Consider the following 13,849-nt stretch of genomic DNA (forward strand, 5'->3'; position numbering starts at 1 on the left):
ACATTCAAATTTTTTTTTTTTAGGGATCTAATAAGAATGAAAATTCAAACGTCTACACATTATAATAAATTAATAATTATATTTAAATTATGTTACATTTAATAAAATCAAGTCAATTTTTTTACTGTTTTATTATATGAATTTCTTTTTTAAAAATGACTTAAAGTTTCTATTTCATACAAATAAAATTCCATATGAAACTCTCCCAAAATAAAAAAAAAATAAAAATAAAAAATACAAACAAACAAACAAGGAAACATTTGGGCGACCAAATGAGAGAATATACAGAGAAAGCATCCAATGCCCATATATAGGAAGTAACAACACCAGTTCAAAATGAAACTCACTTTAAACAAAGAAATGAGTTTTCAATGAAAACACAAGCTCTTGAAAAAAGATCAATGCAAAAAAAACTTCAACTTTGCTATGCCTCAATGAAGCATGCATGCATATATGCAGTTCCACAGATTTCTGTGTAATATATTTATGTCCAAATTTTTCATAACTTGGGAGCTGGAAGAGCACGCGGAGCATCCCACTCGGTCACAATGTGGTTTCGAGTTATCTCTTTCAGTGAACGGCAGCCACTTAAGGCCATTGTGAGCTCAAATTCATCGCGCAGCATCTGCAGCACTTTCCTTATCCCAGCTTCTCCCTCGGCTGCCAGTGAGAACACCACCGGTCGCCCAATCTGTGAAGGGAAACACTTTGTGAGATCCTATTTATGGTGCAAGAAACAAAATGTTCCTTCTTAAGCATGAAATGGAGATCAGGTTACTATCATAAGATGATAATGTAAGATTTTCCCTAATAATATATATTGTATATTATATATTAGGGCCTTAATTAAGTGGTGCAAGTTGACTAGGCTTATTAAGTGGTCTGGTTGGACTAAATAATTGGGAGTTGTTATTCAACCAGACTCTGTGCCTAATATAAACCTAGATTGATGGGATACAGGTTATTCATTATATAGCACATACAGATACGATACTCATACTGCTCAGTAGACACCAATACACCATCTAGGGTTCTGAGTCAGATGTGAGGTAAATAATTGCTAACAACAGGAACATCAACTGTGGCTGGAGATCAACACCATCTAGGTCAGATCTCTCGTATACTATTGTTCAGTATAGTTAGATTATTCTATATCTAACAGATAAGACTATAATTTTGTGGTTAGAAATGGCATTGCTTAGGTGTTGGTATATCTACTTACAAATATGCCAGAGGCTCCCAGTGCCAGAGCTTTAAAGACATCAGTTCCACGACGAACACCACCATCCAAGAACACAGGAACACGGCCTTGTGCAGCTTTCACCACCTGGAAGTATAATAGATTACAACAAAGTTTGATACAAAAAAAAAAAAAAAAAAAAAAAAAAAGAGGATGTTTTGCTCTCAAACTAATGAATATTCTTTGAATCAGTCAGTTACTTCTTCTAAAGCCATGATTGTAGAAGGGACATAGTCGAGTTGGCGAGCACCATGGTTTGACACAATAATACCAGCTGCTCCAGCTTGAATTGATAGCCTTGCTGTAGAATCCAGGACAGAAGTTTTCACTGTCAATACATGATTTCTTGGTTGTATTACCAAAGAGGAAATTATACGAGGTTTTGTGTTTTATACCATCCTCAGCAGTGAGTACACCCTTCACCAGGATTGGCAACGAAGTTATTGTCTGGAGCCACTGAACATCCTTCCAACTCAACGTACGATCAATTTGACCGGCAACATATGAAGCCAATCCGGAGTCAGCAGCCTGTGACCAGAGTGTTAAAATGACTTGTATAAAACTATAGAAAGATTAGTGGAAATAAGCAGTATATATATATACTAGTTTACACTTACTTCATCCATCTTGCCAAGGTCCAGTCCTTCAAAGTTTTTCAATGTCAAAAATGGTGGCAGAGTGAATCTGCATGGAAGCAAGAAGATTAACTTATAGAATCTTCACTTTAGAACTGTTCATCCTAGTCAAGGACAAGCAACCTAATACACTGTAAAATTTGAAGTACACACCTGTTCTTAATGTCAGATTCTCTACGGCCCAACCTTGGGGTATCAACCGTAAGGGCAATAGCCTTGAAACCTGCCCTTTCAGCTCTTCTCACAAGCTGAGCAACAACATTCCTGTCCTTGTAAACCTGAATTACAGAATATTTTTGTTAGACATACATGTCGTGAATGCTAATTTACCATGAAGTGAAAGTGGAGCATATATAGTGCTTCGTTCTTACATAAAGCTGGAAAAAACGGATGCCAGGTCCAGTTGAAGCAACCTCCTCAACACTGGAAGTTGCCCAAGATGACAACGTCTGGTACATGAAGTTGCAATGCATCAGAAAAGAGATATAAACCACATAATAATATCCTAACAGCTTCAATATTTCTTGTTGCTATGAAACTAAATCAGAACAGAACATAAAAGACTGATAAAATGCATATACATGTGAGAAACCCTGAGAATTAAGCAACAAACTAATGCACATTAGAGAGAAGTTAATATAATTACAGACAATTAGAGACTAACCATAATTGTTCCAGCAGCTGATGCAGCTCTTGCTGTAGCATATTCCCCTGCATATAATCAATTTATCTCATTAGATTGATAATCACTGAGCTTCTGCAAAATAAGAATTGGTGTCATATGGCTTGTACTTTCAGGCTTAAGCCAAAATCTTTGGTCAGAATTCTCCTCACAACTAATCTAGTAATACCCAAACCAATCAATTAACTAACCAACTCACAACATTCTAGCATACACAGGAACGGTGTTTATCAAATTAAAAGAAATCAGATATTAATATCTCAACACTTTAGAGAATGAGAGTTGTGTTTTGAAGATGTGTACTTTGATATGAGCAAAGAGCAAAAAACCTGGGGGCAGCCAGAAGTTAACAGAGCACCCTCCAGAACTGATATTCATTTAAAGATTCAAATTTCAAACAATCTTAGTGACTATACTATGAGTATCAAGATATACACCATGCTAGAATAAATACAAATTCTTGGTCCCTTGCTTATCTTTAAAATGGATTAACCAGAAATGAACCTCAGACAGACCTGTGAAAGTTAAAGCTAATTAATACCTTCAGGATGAGCCATTTTCTGCATGGCTGTTGGTGCAATCATGATAGGCATTGAAATCTTGAAGCCTAGCACTGTGGTGCTCAAGTCAATTTTGCTCACATCAATAAGAATACGGGGCCTAAACCTGTCGAGGAAAGGAGAATTTATTATAATCCAGTTGTGATGATCATGATCACTTCTACAGTTAGAACTACAGGTTCAGAAACCAGAGTAGCTTACAGTATTCTACTGAAAGCATTCCTGTTCTCAGCCAGTGTCCACTGATCCTCAGCACCTGATGCATAGTAGTCAAACACCATCTTTGGCAACTTCTTCTTGGCAATAGCCTCATACTCCATTACATTGGTTACCTCCTCCATCTCTACTGTTGCTTTTTAGACCTCTGCTCCAAAAATCATGGAGTTATTCAAGCTCAGTCTATAAACCTGGCAAACTAACAATAACCCCTAACCAAACTACCATCTCACAGCTATAATATGACAGACAAATCATTAGCTTTAGTAAAATACTATGATCCCAGATTCATGATATGCACAAAACATAAGATAGGGTAACTATAAATAGATCAAGAACAAAACAAGCTAGCAAGAATACAAGAGTACTGTGTCTTAACAGAAGAATTTATAAACAACAAAGTAAAGATTCATATACAGAAACCAGCTGCCATGAACATAGAATTGAAGCAGACAGGAAAGGGGGAGAGAGGCAGACCTTGTGTTCCAAATCCAGTGAGAAGATCAGAGTGCATGCAGAGTGGAGGTGAAGTTGATAAAAGAGAACGACAAGGGAGTGGCTTAAGGACAGTAAAGACTAGAGATGATAAAGGAAAGAAAGAGATTAAATGGGAATCAGGAAGAAGACAAAAGGTGTGGGGGTGGATGAAGAGAGAGACACAGATTAGAGGATGAGTTTTTGGAGGAGGGCATTTGAAACCACATCCGATTGGGAGGGAGGGGGCAAATGGCTACATCTCTACCACATCCACCTTTTGTGTTACACAGTCTCCCTTCACTGCCATCCAATCTTCCAAGAACCATCAAATATAAATATCTAGACTTTCTTGAATACAGGTAATCTCCATTTAGGCATTTGCGCAAAAGGATAATGTGCATCAAGATAACAAAAGCTTCTTGGAGACTATTTAGTATCAATTATCAAATAGGCGAAAAGCTTTAGCCTTTCTGTACTTGTTGCCACAACTGCCTTTTATGTGCAATGCAATTGGGTACTTCCAAGATACACTCACAGAGATGCACGTGAACTATAGAATCAAGGTTCAAAGCTCTTTATCAATGCAAACTTGCATTTGTTACAACTTGGTTAAGACATGTTAACCAACATGATTGGCCAGTCCCCTATTATTTAGTGTGCTGATCGTTGAGACGGGAAATTAGTCTTTTGACTATCAGATGGAGGGATATTCTGAGCACCCAAAAGATATACTAGTTTTTTATTAAGTCAGTTTGCGTGACTGCTTAGACAGTGTACAAAGCAATAAATTGAGTATACAGAGAAATTGAATTAGACACAAGCATTCGATAACCCTAGGCAGGGTCATTCAATAAAAATTAAGGTCCCGTATAATATTTTAAATTAAAAAATTTTTAAAGTAATTTGTATATATAAATAATAATTTAAAAACTTGCGTTAAAAATTCAAAACATAAATATTCTATAAAAAATACCTTTAAAATTTCATTTAAAAAATGACATGCACCATGCACATTTAGATGCACAAGCCGAAACACGTTTTCCTATACCCTTTTTAAAAATCTCGCAACAAAAAGAAAACACATTGTCAAGTTCTTTTGAATATACAAGCCAATCTCGATCACACTTTTCTCTATTTGGCAAATATCTGGTGTAAAATGCTGACAAAAATCTTCTAGAGAATTTATTAGGACTTTTATTTATTGATAAATCTCTTTTAGGACCATCTTTCATAAGAATATCTATTAATTTAAAATCAAGAGCATCCCAATTTACGTAATGTTGGTAATTAACTAAAGCTACGGTGCTAAGCACTTTGTGCTCAGATGGCACCTCTGTAGAACTGTAGCTCCCCTTGAAGGAAGGTCACAGGATCAAACTCCGGTGGTGGGGTATTGACTCTTTGAGCTGCAGTAATTAGAGAAAGTATAGAGCTGATAATATCTTGTAATAGATTCAAAAACTAAAAATAAAAATAAAAAAGAAGAAAAACTAAAGCTACGGTAATAACAGTACTACTAGGGTTGCGCAATTTGTGAGATAAGCTAGGAAAATAGTTGAGCTTAATGGCTAATGTTGTAGTTGCCGCTTAATTGCTTATATACTCTATACATATAATAATTTCTTTTTTAAGTATGGGGCGCTCAAAAATTTGGGGGTTCTGGGCAAACTTATCCAGGATCGGCCCAGCGTCTAGGGGCTACCAAGTTAGTGAAATCTCAATTCATTAAAGTGTTTATATTTCACATACAAATAACGTGAGAATTGATAGTACGAAGCCAATCTTTGCCTGAACCATAAAATCTTATCTGGCAAAGTTGCACCTTCTGGATTGAACGAATTGAACAACTACATTAGATTGCAACACTATTTATTGAAGTTTCACCCGCAACATCAATTCATTTTGTTCATGCTACCATGAACCAACGTGATATTATGTTTTTCTCTCATTATTACTCCATGCTCTAAATAATATATGAGTCATTAACTGAGCAGTGAGAGGACATGAAAAACATTATACAAATATCCCATTAATATTGGTAACTAAATATCATCCATTAGGTTTACCTATTATTGACGGAGCTCTTATTAATTAAGGCCTAGTCAAATGTTGTACCAAAAAAAATGACTTTATTATAACAGATGTCTTGGCACCCCTTTGTTGACATATAAAGCCAATAAATTAAAAATGTTTAATAAATATCAACATATATGCAAGTACTACACGTTTTATTCGCGCTCAGATGGGTATAAACAAGCAATTTATATGGGACATGATTTTTTGTCACTGTTTTTGTTTCTTTAAAGACAATTGATGCACAACATATCAACAAAAAAAGTAAAATATGGGACAAACTCATGCAAGTTTGTCAAGTTGCTAGCTTTTTTTAGTAATATTCGCTTATATTTTGTTAAGTGATATGATCTGTGAATCATGTCCTCCATGCTATTACTAAAGAAGCCGTTTTATGTCAGAAAGTTGTAAGGATTAATTGCATGTCAATCCTCCTAGTTTCATTATGAATTTGTTACACTCTGATTTAATGGATTAAGTTATTTCTCTTCAAAAAGTAAATTGTACCTAACTTGTTAGTTGTAACTTATTAAGTTTTACGGTAGAATATTAACCTAAAAAAAAAAAAAGATAAAAAATGTCAAATAGGTCAGTAAATTAAACTTTTACACATTGTGCAATTGAACCATTAAAAATTCAAAACTTGTGCAAATAGCACTTTTTACAGGTTACTTCACCCAAGTTTCCCTTAAATATGATGTCATGATGTCAAATTATATATAAAAAAATTATTTTAATTATCATTTTTTAAAATTAAAAGAAAAAAGTAATTTTTTTACAAAATTTCAGAAGAAGGTGGAGGCAGCCACCACCTTCTCCTACTGTGGATGAAGGGGGAGGCAACCATTGTTACCCCTACCTTTGTCCTGGACGAGGATGGAGGCCGTCATGGCTACCCCTCCATCCGAAAATGGGTATTCATATTCCTATATGGCTCTTAGTGTATGAGTTCCAACAACCAAGGCTCCCCAGTGGCAAGCATCGCGTGATTTAATGAAGTGGAATAGGGCGAATTCGCAATGCTTCAGGCTATGGTTGCCTCCAACTTCTTTTAAATTTTTTAAAAATAATAATTTTTTTTAATTTTTAAAAATAATATATATAATTTGATATTATAACATCGTATTTTTTTAAAAAAAAATTGAAAGTAATTTATAAAAAATGTTTTTAATATTTTTAATAATTTAATTACACACCTTTTTCTTCCATCAATTTACTTACCTATTTGACATTTTTTTTTTTTCAAAAAGAAATATCTCACTCACAAAGATCAGAAAACGGAGATCGAAAATCATATACAAACGACCAAAGACGTTTTTCGTTTTTAGTTTTGGACCCTGCGGTGCGCTTCTTAGCTCACGTTTGTAAGCAAAGTCGGAGTGCTCTGGGCTGAACTGCGCTCACGCAATCCGATTGCCCATCCATCTCTGCCGTTCTAAGCAACAACGCGGCGGGCGCTATATCTCTTCCACACTCAATTCGCCACACCCGTAGCTCCCATTAATGGCGGATCCACCGAAAAAAGTCGTGAAAGACGAGGTGCTCACATACACCTACATTCTTCTCTACATTGCTCTCTCCAGCGGTCAGATCTTCTTCAACAAGGTCTTCCTTCTTGCCCCTTTGTCTTTTTTTACAGTCAACGAAGTTACTCTCTCGAAGAGATGGTGTGCCTTCTCCTTTAAACGTTTGATTGATTTGAGCTTGAAAAATGATTGCTTTTTGTTCTTTGTATTTACACTATTTGGTAATCCGCCTTTTCCGTGGCCTTTATATTAATGGGTATTGTTGATTGCCTAAATATAGATTTTTGTCGATTTCTTGATGATTGCCGTGAAGTAGGAACCGCCATTGGGTTTGACCATAGTAACGATTCGGACCTGGACAAGTGGCATCTGTGTATGCAGATGTGATGTCATGTTTATGTAAAGGATTTTTATCAATTTCTTGCATTTTCTTGGCAATTTGGCTAGCCTCTTGTAGTTTGAAGGAAACAAACTGAAAAACAGGGATCTTGAAGTACCTTTGGTTAGTTTTTTTTTTCCTACTGATATTTGCTTTAGAGTGCTGTGATATTTTGAAGATAGATGGATATGCTTCAAAATTGTGACCAAAGCTCAATTTCACAGTTGGGGACACTATTAAATAAAATAGTGGCAAATAATTTTGTTTAATAGTTTTATTAAAGCCTTCTTTGCAATTAATGTGAGCTTTGAAGTAAGCACCTAATGAAATGTGTGGTTCTAGTTGAATTTTGATTGTTTGCTGCTGTATATCTATGATATCTTTTTTAGTTTAGTTCTATTTTATAGGAGTAGGATACGTTGACATAAAAGGGTTTTTTTTTTTTTTTTTTTTTTTGATTTACCACTGCATGCTTAGACCCTGGTTTCTTGTTCTTTTCTGCCTATGACGTAGCAATCACTAAGCTCTTCATCTGAAGATTAGTATCTTTCCTAGTCACTATTAAAATCTCTACATCATTATTACCATTGTTCTTATTTCATTATTTTTGATCAGTTTTTAACCATTGTGCTGTAAATATGAAGTTTCAAGAGCCTCAACCCTGTGCCCACAGTATTACATTGAACCATTTAATGCCTTTGAAAAGAGAGATTCGAAAAAAGAAAATCAAAGACAAGAAAGATAAAATGACCTGCCCATGTTTTATGGTTTGATTTCTTCATGGCTATTCATGAGAATTATTTACAAGACTACTTGAAAATGTCTATCTACTTTTAGCTGTTGTTTGAATATTGGTTTTTGTTATTGTAGTGGGTTTTGTCATCAAAAGAAATAAACTTCCCTTATCCTCTTGCCTTGACTCTACTCCACATGGTCTTCTCCTCTGTGGCATGTTTTTTGCTAACAAAGGTTTTCAAGGTAAACATTTTGCTTATACTTTACAGGTATTCCTTCAATTTCACTTATACAACCTGTAATGTTAGTTTTTGTTTTCTATCCAGATTATGAAAGTTGAGCCTGGAATGACACTGGAAATGTGGGTACCTTCAGCTTGATAAATGATGTCAAATGTTTGTTTGTGTGTGTGTGTGTATTTATTTATTGCGGTTACTTCAAACAGTTGCTTTACCCTCTTCTGGTGTATATACTATCCTAAAGGGGGGAGGGGGGATGAAGTTTATCTCTCACATATTTGCACCATGATACCTGTATGAGCCAAAGATGGTCAATCAGCTTGCGTACTCGAGCTTCATTTTGCTTTTGTCTTGTCTTTTGGAAGTTATTATCTTTTTCCTTTTAGTTGCCTTGCATTAACAGAAGGATGTCTTGGGCTCACCAGTCACCACTGCACTTTCCCTCTTGTTTTTTTTAGTAAAACCCGTTTTGCTTTCCAAGGGAGATTTTTTTTTTTTTCATCTAGCTTATATTATAAACGCAATTTTATATTGATAATCTTTCAATGGGCAGATATATTTGGTCAGTTATTCCGATTGGAGCAATGTTTGCTATGACACTCTGGCTTGGGAACACAGCTTACCTGTATATTTCTGTTTCATTTGCTCAGATGTTGAAGGCTATCAGTGAGTGTTCTTACTTTCTGGTTGATATTGTGGTCTTTTAAGCAGAACCATAGAAAGTTTTCAGTGTTATATACGTAAACTCCGATGAGGTGCTATAATGTCAATTTATCATAAAGAGGATGGACTGGTGATTATTTGAGAAAAAAGGACAGAGACATGTGGATCTAAAAATATGCGTCTATATTGGTCCTTTCATCTGTCGTCAATTGACAATTTTTCATTTCTGGGTACCCCATCTTCAGTGCCGGTAGCTGTTTTCATTCTTGGAGTAGCAGCTGGACTTGAAGTGATGAGCTGCAGGATGCTTCTCATAATGTCTGTCATCAGTTTTGGTGTACTAGTGGCTTCTTATGGAGAAATTAATATCAATTGGATCGGTGTTGTCTACCAAATGGGAGGTGTTGTTGGAGAAGCCTTGAGGCTTATATTCATGGAGATTCTGGTAAAGAAGAAGGGCCTCAAGCTAAACCCCATATCTGTTATGTACTACGTCAGCCCATGCAGGCATGCATTTTACTTTCTGAAAGCTTATTATCAGTTCTCATTTATCATGTTCTATTACAAGAGCTTTTCTCATTGATAACAGAATCTTCTTTTCAATACAGTGCTATTTGCCTTTTAGTTCCATGGATATTCTTGGAGAAACCGAAGATGGAGGCACAAGGGACGTGGAGTTTTCAACCTCTTATTCTAACCCTAAATTCTCTATGTACCTTTGCTCTCAATCTCTCAGTTTTCCTTGTGATCTCACATACGAGTGCCCTCACCATTCGTGTGGCTGGAGTCGTCAAAGATTGGGTGGTTGTGCTACTATCAGCTCTTATATTCGCAGATACAAAACTAACACTCATCAATATTTTTGGTTATGCTATTGGTAATTTTATATCCAGCTTTGGCTACTATCAGCTCTTATAGTCGTGCTTGCCCAGAGATATTCGAATAATGAACACACACACACACACAAATAGAGTAGTCCGTAATTCTCTTGAGTTTTGTTGCAGCCATTGGAGGGGTGGCTGCATACAACAATCACAAGTTGAAGAAAGAAGCTTCGCGAACAAGCACCAACGACGAGTCTGAGCCTACTCAATCTATACCATTGGTTTCTTCAAATTCTGACAAATAGATGCAAGGGGTAGTTCTGACAGTATGATTTAGCGGTAATTTCTTCACTTTTAAATGTGTTATAGACCAGATAGCTGCTCTGCAACATCCGGGGACATTGGCACGTGTATTGTTGCTGCTGCTGCTTCTGAACTGTGTACTGTGTGTAGTGTACATGACTACAGTAGATACGAAGAAGAAGAAGAAGAAGAAGAAACAGGCAACACGAGAATTACAGTGTTTTACATGATTTCATGGAAAGGATGGACAAAACCACAAAGGAGTTGTTGATAAATGGGAATGAATGATTGAATACTCATTTATGGATTTTTTTTTTTTTTTTTGGCTTTTTGTTGTATTATGTAAACAATTGGTTTTGTATAGTGTATATTACACTGCTGCAAACTTGCATTGAGAGACAAGAATGGAATGGATGTTGTCTTTTTTAATTAGTTGAAGATTTAATGGTTCAAAGATGATTTGTTTGTGATCATTTCTTTCCATTTGCATGGTAAAAAGTGTTGGTTTTTATAATGGATGAGAGAACAACTAAGAGTGAAATAAGGATTTTCAATATAATTCTACTTAGTTAACGCCATTGGTTTTCCTCATTTGCAGAACCATCTGAGAGATCTTCAAAGGGTCTGCAAAGCATTTGGAGATAGTCTCATTTTGTAGGCACCTTTTGGTCCATTCAATCAACTTTGGACACACTAGTTCCTCCATGCTGAAGTTTACTTCTTTCTCGAAAGCCAGAAGCCAGGGGAAGAATGAAATGAGTGCCAAATCCAAGAACCCAATCTTATCCCCTCCAAAATATGTGTCTTTCCCTAGCTCCCCTTCTAGCAGCTTCAGCCACTCTGCAATCTCTTCTTTAATGGCATTCTCATCTTTGGTTTTAAATACCCATTCAACCAGGCGGTCATAGATCTGCGTACATAAATACCAGTTACTGGGGTTCAAACCAGAGACTTCTTATTTGAGTGGCCACAGCTATGCCGTTTGACCACAAGGCTTTTGGCAACAATATAATAATATAGAAATTAAATTAAATTACCTTTGCATCAATGACACCAGCCCAAAACCTAGCTTGAGCTCTCTTGTATGGATCAGATGGCAGCAATGGATATTTGTCATTCCAAACCTCATCAATGTACTCAACAATAATGAGTGATTCACAAATGGGTTTGCCATTATGAATTAGAACAGGAATCTTCTTGTGAATTGGATTCATTTTGAGCAAGAGTGGGCTTTTGTTATCCAAATCTTCTTCCTTGGATTCATAGCCAATCCCTTTCAAAGCCAGTGCCATTCTTGGCCTCATCCCATACATGCTCTCATACTCATCCAACAACACAATCTCATTATTACTTTCCATTTTTGTGATAGAATTGAATTACTCAACAAAATTAAAGCTTCCAATGACTTAGGATTTTGAAGAGCACTGCACGGACGATGTATGTTTCCCAGGGAATAATATATAGAGTAATAGGTGGTGTTGAAATGTTGAATATAATGTCTCAATTCAATATTGCATTTCTGTTTCATTCTGACCGTTTCACTTTGGCCAACCAAACCATTTAACAATGGAAAAAAAATTGCTTTTTGCCGGCGGCCTTCTAAATTTTCTATCTTAACATGATTTCCATTCATTAGCATAGGTATTCACGAATTACCCGTACAAGATTAGTTCAATGGTCCAATAGGCAGTATTTAGGGAGATAAGACCAAGATTTGAAACTCAACGGCGATAATGCGGGAATTATGTGTAAAGTGGACAGATCCTTTGTACGTACCAGGCCAGCATTTGACCTGTCTGTTGAGTCATTGAGTCACCGTCCACTCAAATATTTTTTTAGTTGTCGGAGTTGGAGATTCAACCTTTTAGGAGAAAGTATTCAAATAATAATTAAATACTAAATAGTTGAATCAGATAATGTCACATCAGAAGAAAAATATTTAAGAGAAAATATATGAGAGACAACTGCTGATCATGCATGCATGCGATATTAAATATAAGATATTAGATATGCAATCTTTGAATGCTGCAATAACTATTAACTTCCTCCACTAACTCTTGTGATGCAATTCAAGCTTTTTCTTTTCATTTTGTTATCATCCACCAATAAACTTTTTAGGCTTTTGTCATGGCTTACATCATTCTAAAGGGACTCAACCCAAGTTATTAATAAGATGATAAAAGTTAAATTAATTGGTGTTTTTTAAATAAGAAGATTTGAAGCAGCCACTCTCATGATCCCGTCGTCCATGAAAATAAATAAAATGGTATAATCCTCCCGTCCAAATATTATATGTTGTGTGTGTGTGTCATTGCTTACTTGAATTGATGTTGAAAGATAATTAAGTTTCATTGAATTTTCGGTATAGGTCAAAATATTTATGTACCGTGGTCACAGGTTCGATTCCATTCTAATCAAAGAGATTGTCATAATCATGTTGAACATATACTATGTATAGGTTAGATTGTATTCTCTCTATTCCATTTTATCCATCCTACTTACTTTTCATTGGTAAACCAACTCTTTCTTCTTTTCTTGTTTTCATTAGTATTTACTTATCATTTTTAAATTTGATTTTTTTTTGTGTGTTTAATAGTACTTTTAATGTAGTTTCTAAATATATAAATTTCATATATATACTAATTTTAAACTTAATATTATGAAAAATTAAATTGTAAATAATTACAGTCAAACATCGTTAACTGTACACGACACATAAAATAGGACAAAGGGAGTGTGTGTGTGTGTGTGTATATATATGTATATATATATATATATATATATATATATATATATATATATATATATATATATATATATATATATATATATATATATAGAAGAGCGCTCATATGCGGCGGGGTCTTACCGTGCGGCGGTGCGGTCAAATTCCAGAATACACCAACAGTGTTAACATTATGCACCAACAGTGTAATAAAAACACACCACAATGAAATGCAATAAAACATCACAAAATACACAACAGACTCAAAAAAATACACCATATAACTCACCACCCCCAATGGTGTATTTCCGAACAGTGTATGGTGTTTTTACTCACACCTAATGGTGTGTGTTTGGTGATGCAGGACTCTGTTTACTCTGTTTTGTGTGGTGTATTTTCCTAACGTTGATGGTGCATATTTGTTGAACTATTGGTGTTGCCGCACCGTAAGACACTGCCGCACCTGAACCCGCCTCTATATATATATATATATATATATATATATATATATATATATATATATATATATATATATATATATATCAGCCATAAGCTTTGGATCAGGTGTAAAC

The 13,849-nt window shown here is 35.3% G+C and overlaps 3 protein-coding genes across 5 annotated transcripts; 1 reads left to right on the plus strand and 2 right to left on the minus strand.

Moving 5' to 3' along the window:
- Positions 1-281: 281 nt before the first annotated feature.
- LOC109150640 (peroxisomal (S)-2-hydroxy-acid oxidase GLO1) lies at positions 282-4,092 on the minus strand. Of its 2 annotated transcripts, none has more exons than XM_019298621.1 (11): positions 3,811-4,088; positions 3,319-3,481; positions 3,099-3,223; positions 2,540-2,586; positions 2,247-2,324; positions 2,029-2,153; positions 1,858-1,924; positions 1,636-1,768; positions 1,441-1,541; positions 1,223-1,327; positions 282-691 (listed from the first exon to the last, which is right to left on the minus strand). In XM_019298621.1, exons 2-11 carry the CDS (start codon positions 3,456-3,458, stop codon positions 500-502), a joined length of 1,113 nt encoding a protein of 370 aa, XP_019154166.1. In that variant the 5' UTR covers positions 3,459-3,481; positions 3,811-4,088; the 3' UTR covers positions 282-499. The 2 variants fall into 2 exon arrangements, with proteins under 2 accessions (XP_019154166.1, XP_019154167.1); XM_019298622.1 differs by having other exon boundaries at positions 500-691; positions 3,319-3,493; positions 3,811-4,092.
- Positions 4,093-7,155: 3,063 nt separating this feature from the next.
- Positions 7,156-10,981, plus strand: LOC109150609 (probable sugar phosphate/phosphate translocator At3g14410). 2 transcript variants are annotated; one of them, XM_019298564.1, is made up of 8 exons: positions 7,156-7,488; positions 8,659-8,766; positions 8,850-8,884; positions 9,316-9,428; positions 9,671-9,932; positions 10,034-10,302; positions 10,430-10,588; positions 10,703-10,981. In XM_019298564.1, the coding sequence occupies exons 1-7, from the start codon at positions 7,387-7,389 to the stop codon at positions 10,552-10,554; spliced, it is 1,014 nt and encodes a 337-aa protein (XP_019154109.1). In that variant the 5' UTR covers positions 7,156-7,386; the 3' UTR covers positions 10,555-10,588; positions 10,703-10,981. The 2 variants fall into 2 exon arrangements, with proteins under 2 accessions (XP_019154109.1, XP_019154108.1); XM_019298563.1 differs by having other exon boundaries at positions 10,430-10,981.
- On the minus strand, positions 10,860-11,988 carry LOC109150610 (probable glutathione S-transferase parA). Its single transcript, XM_019298565.1, has 2 exons — positions 11,590-11,988; positions 10,860-11,462 (listed from the first exon to the last, which is right to left on the minus strand). Exons 1-2 carry the CDS (start codon positions 11,908-11,910, stop codon positions 11,118-11,120), a joined length of 666 nt encoding a protein of 221 aa, XP_019154110.1. The 5' UTR covers positions 11,911-11,988; the 3' UTR covers positions 10,860-11,117.
- Positions 11,989-13,849: the final 1,861 nt, after the last annotated feature.

Source organism: Ipomoea nil, unplaced genomic scaffold (assembly GCF_001879475.1).
Source record: "Ipomoea nil cultivar Tokyo-kokei standard unplaced genomic scaffold, Asagao_1.1 scaffold2279, whole genome shotgun sequence".
Lineage (NCBI taxonomy): Eukaryota > Viridiplantae > Streptophyta > Magnoliopsida > Solanales > Convolvulaceae > Ipomoea > Ipomoea nil.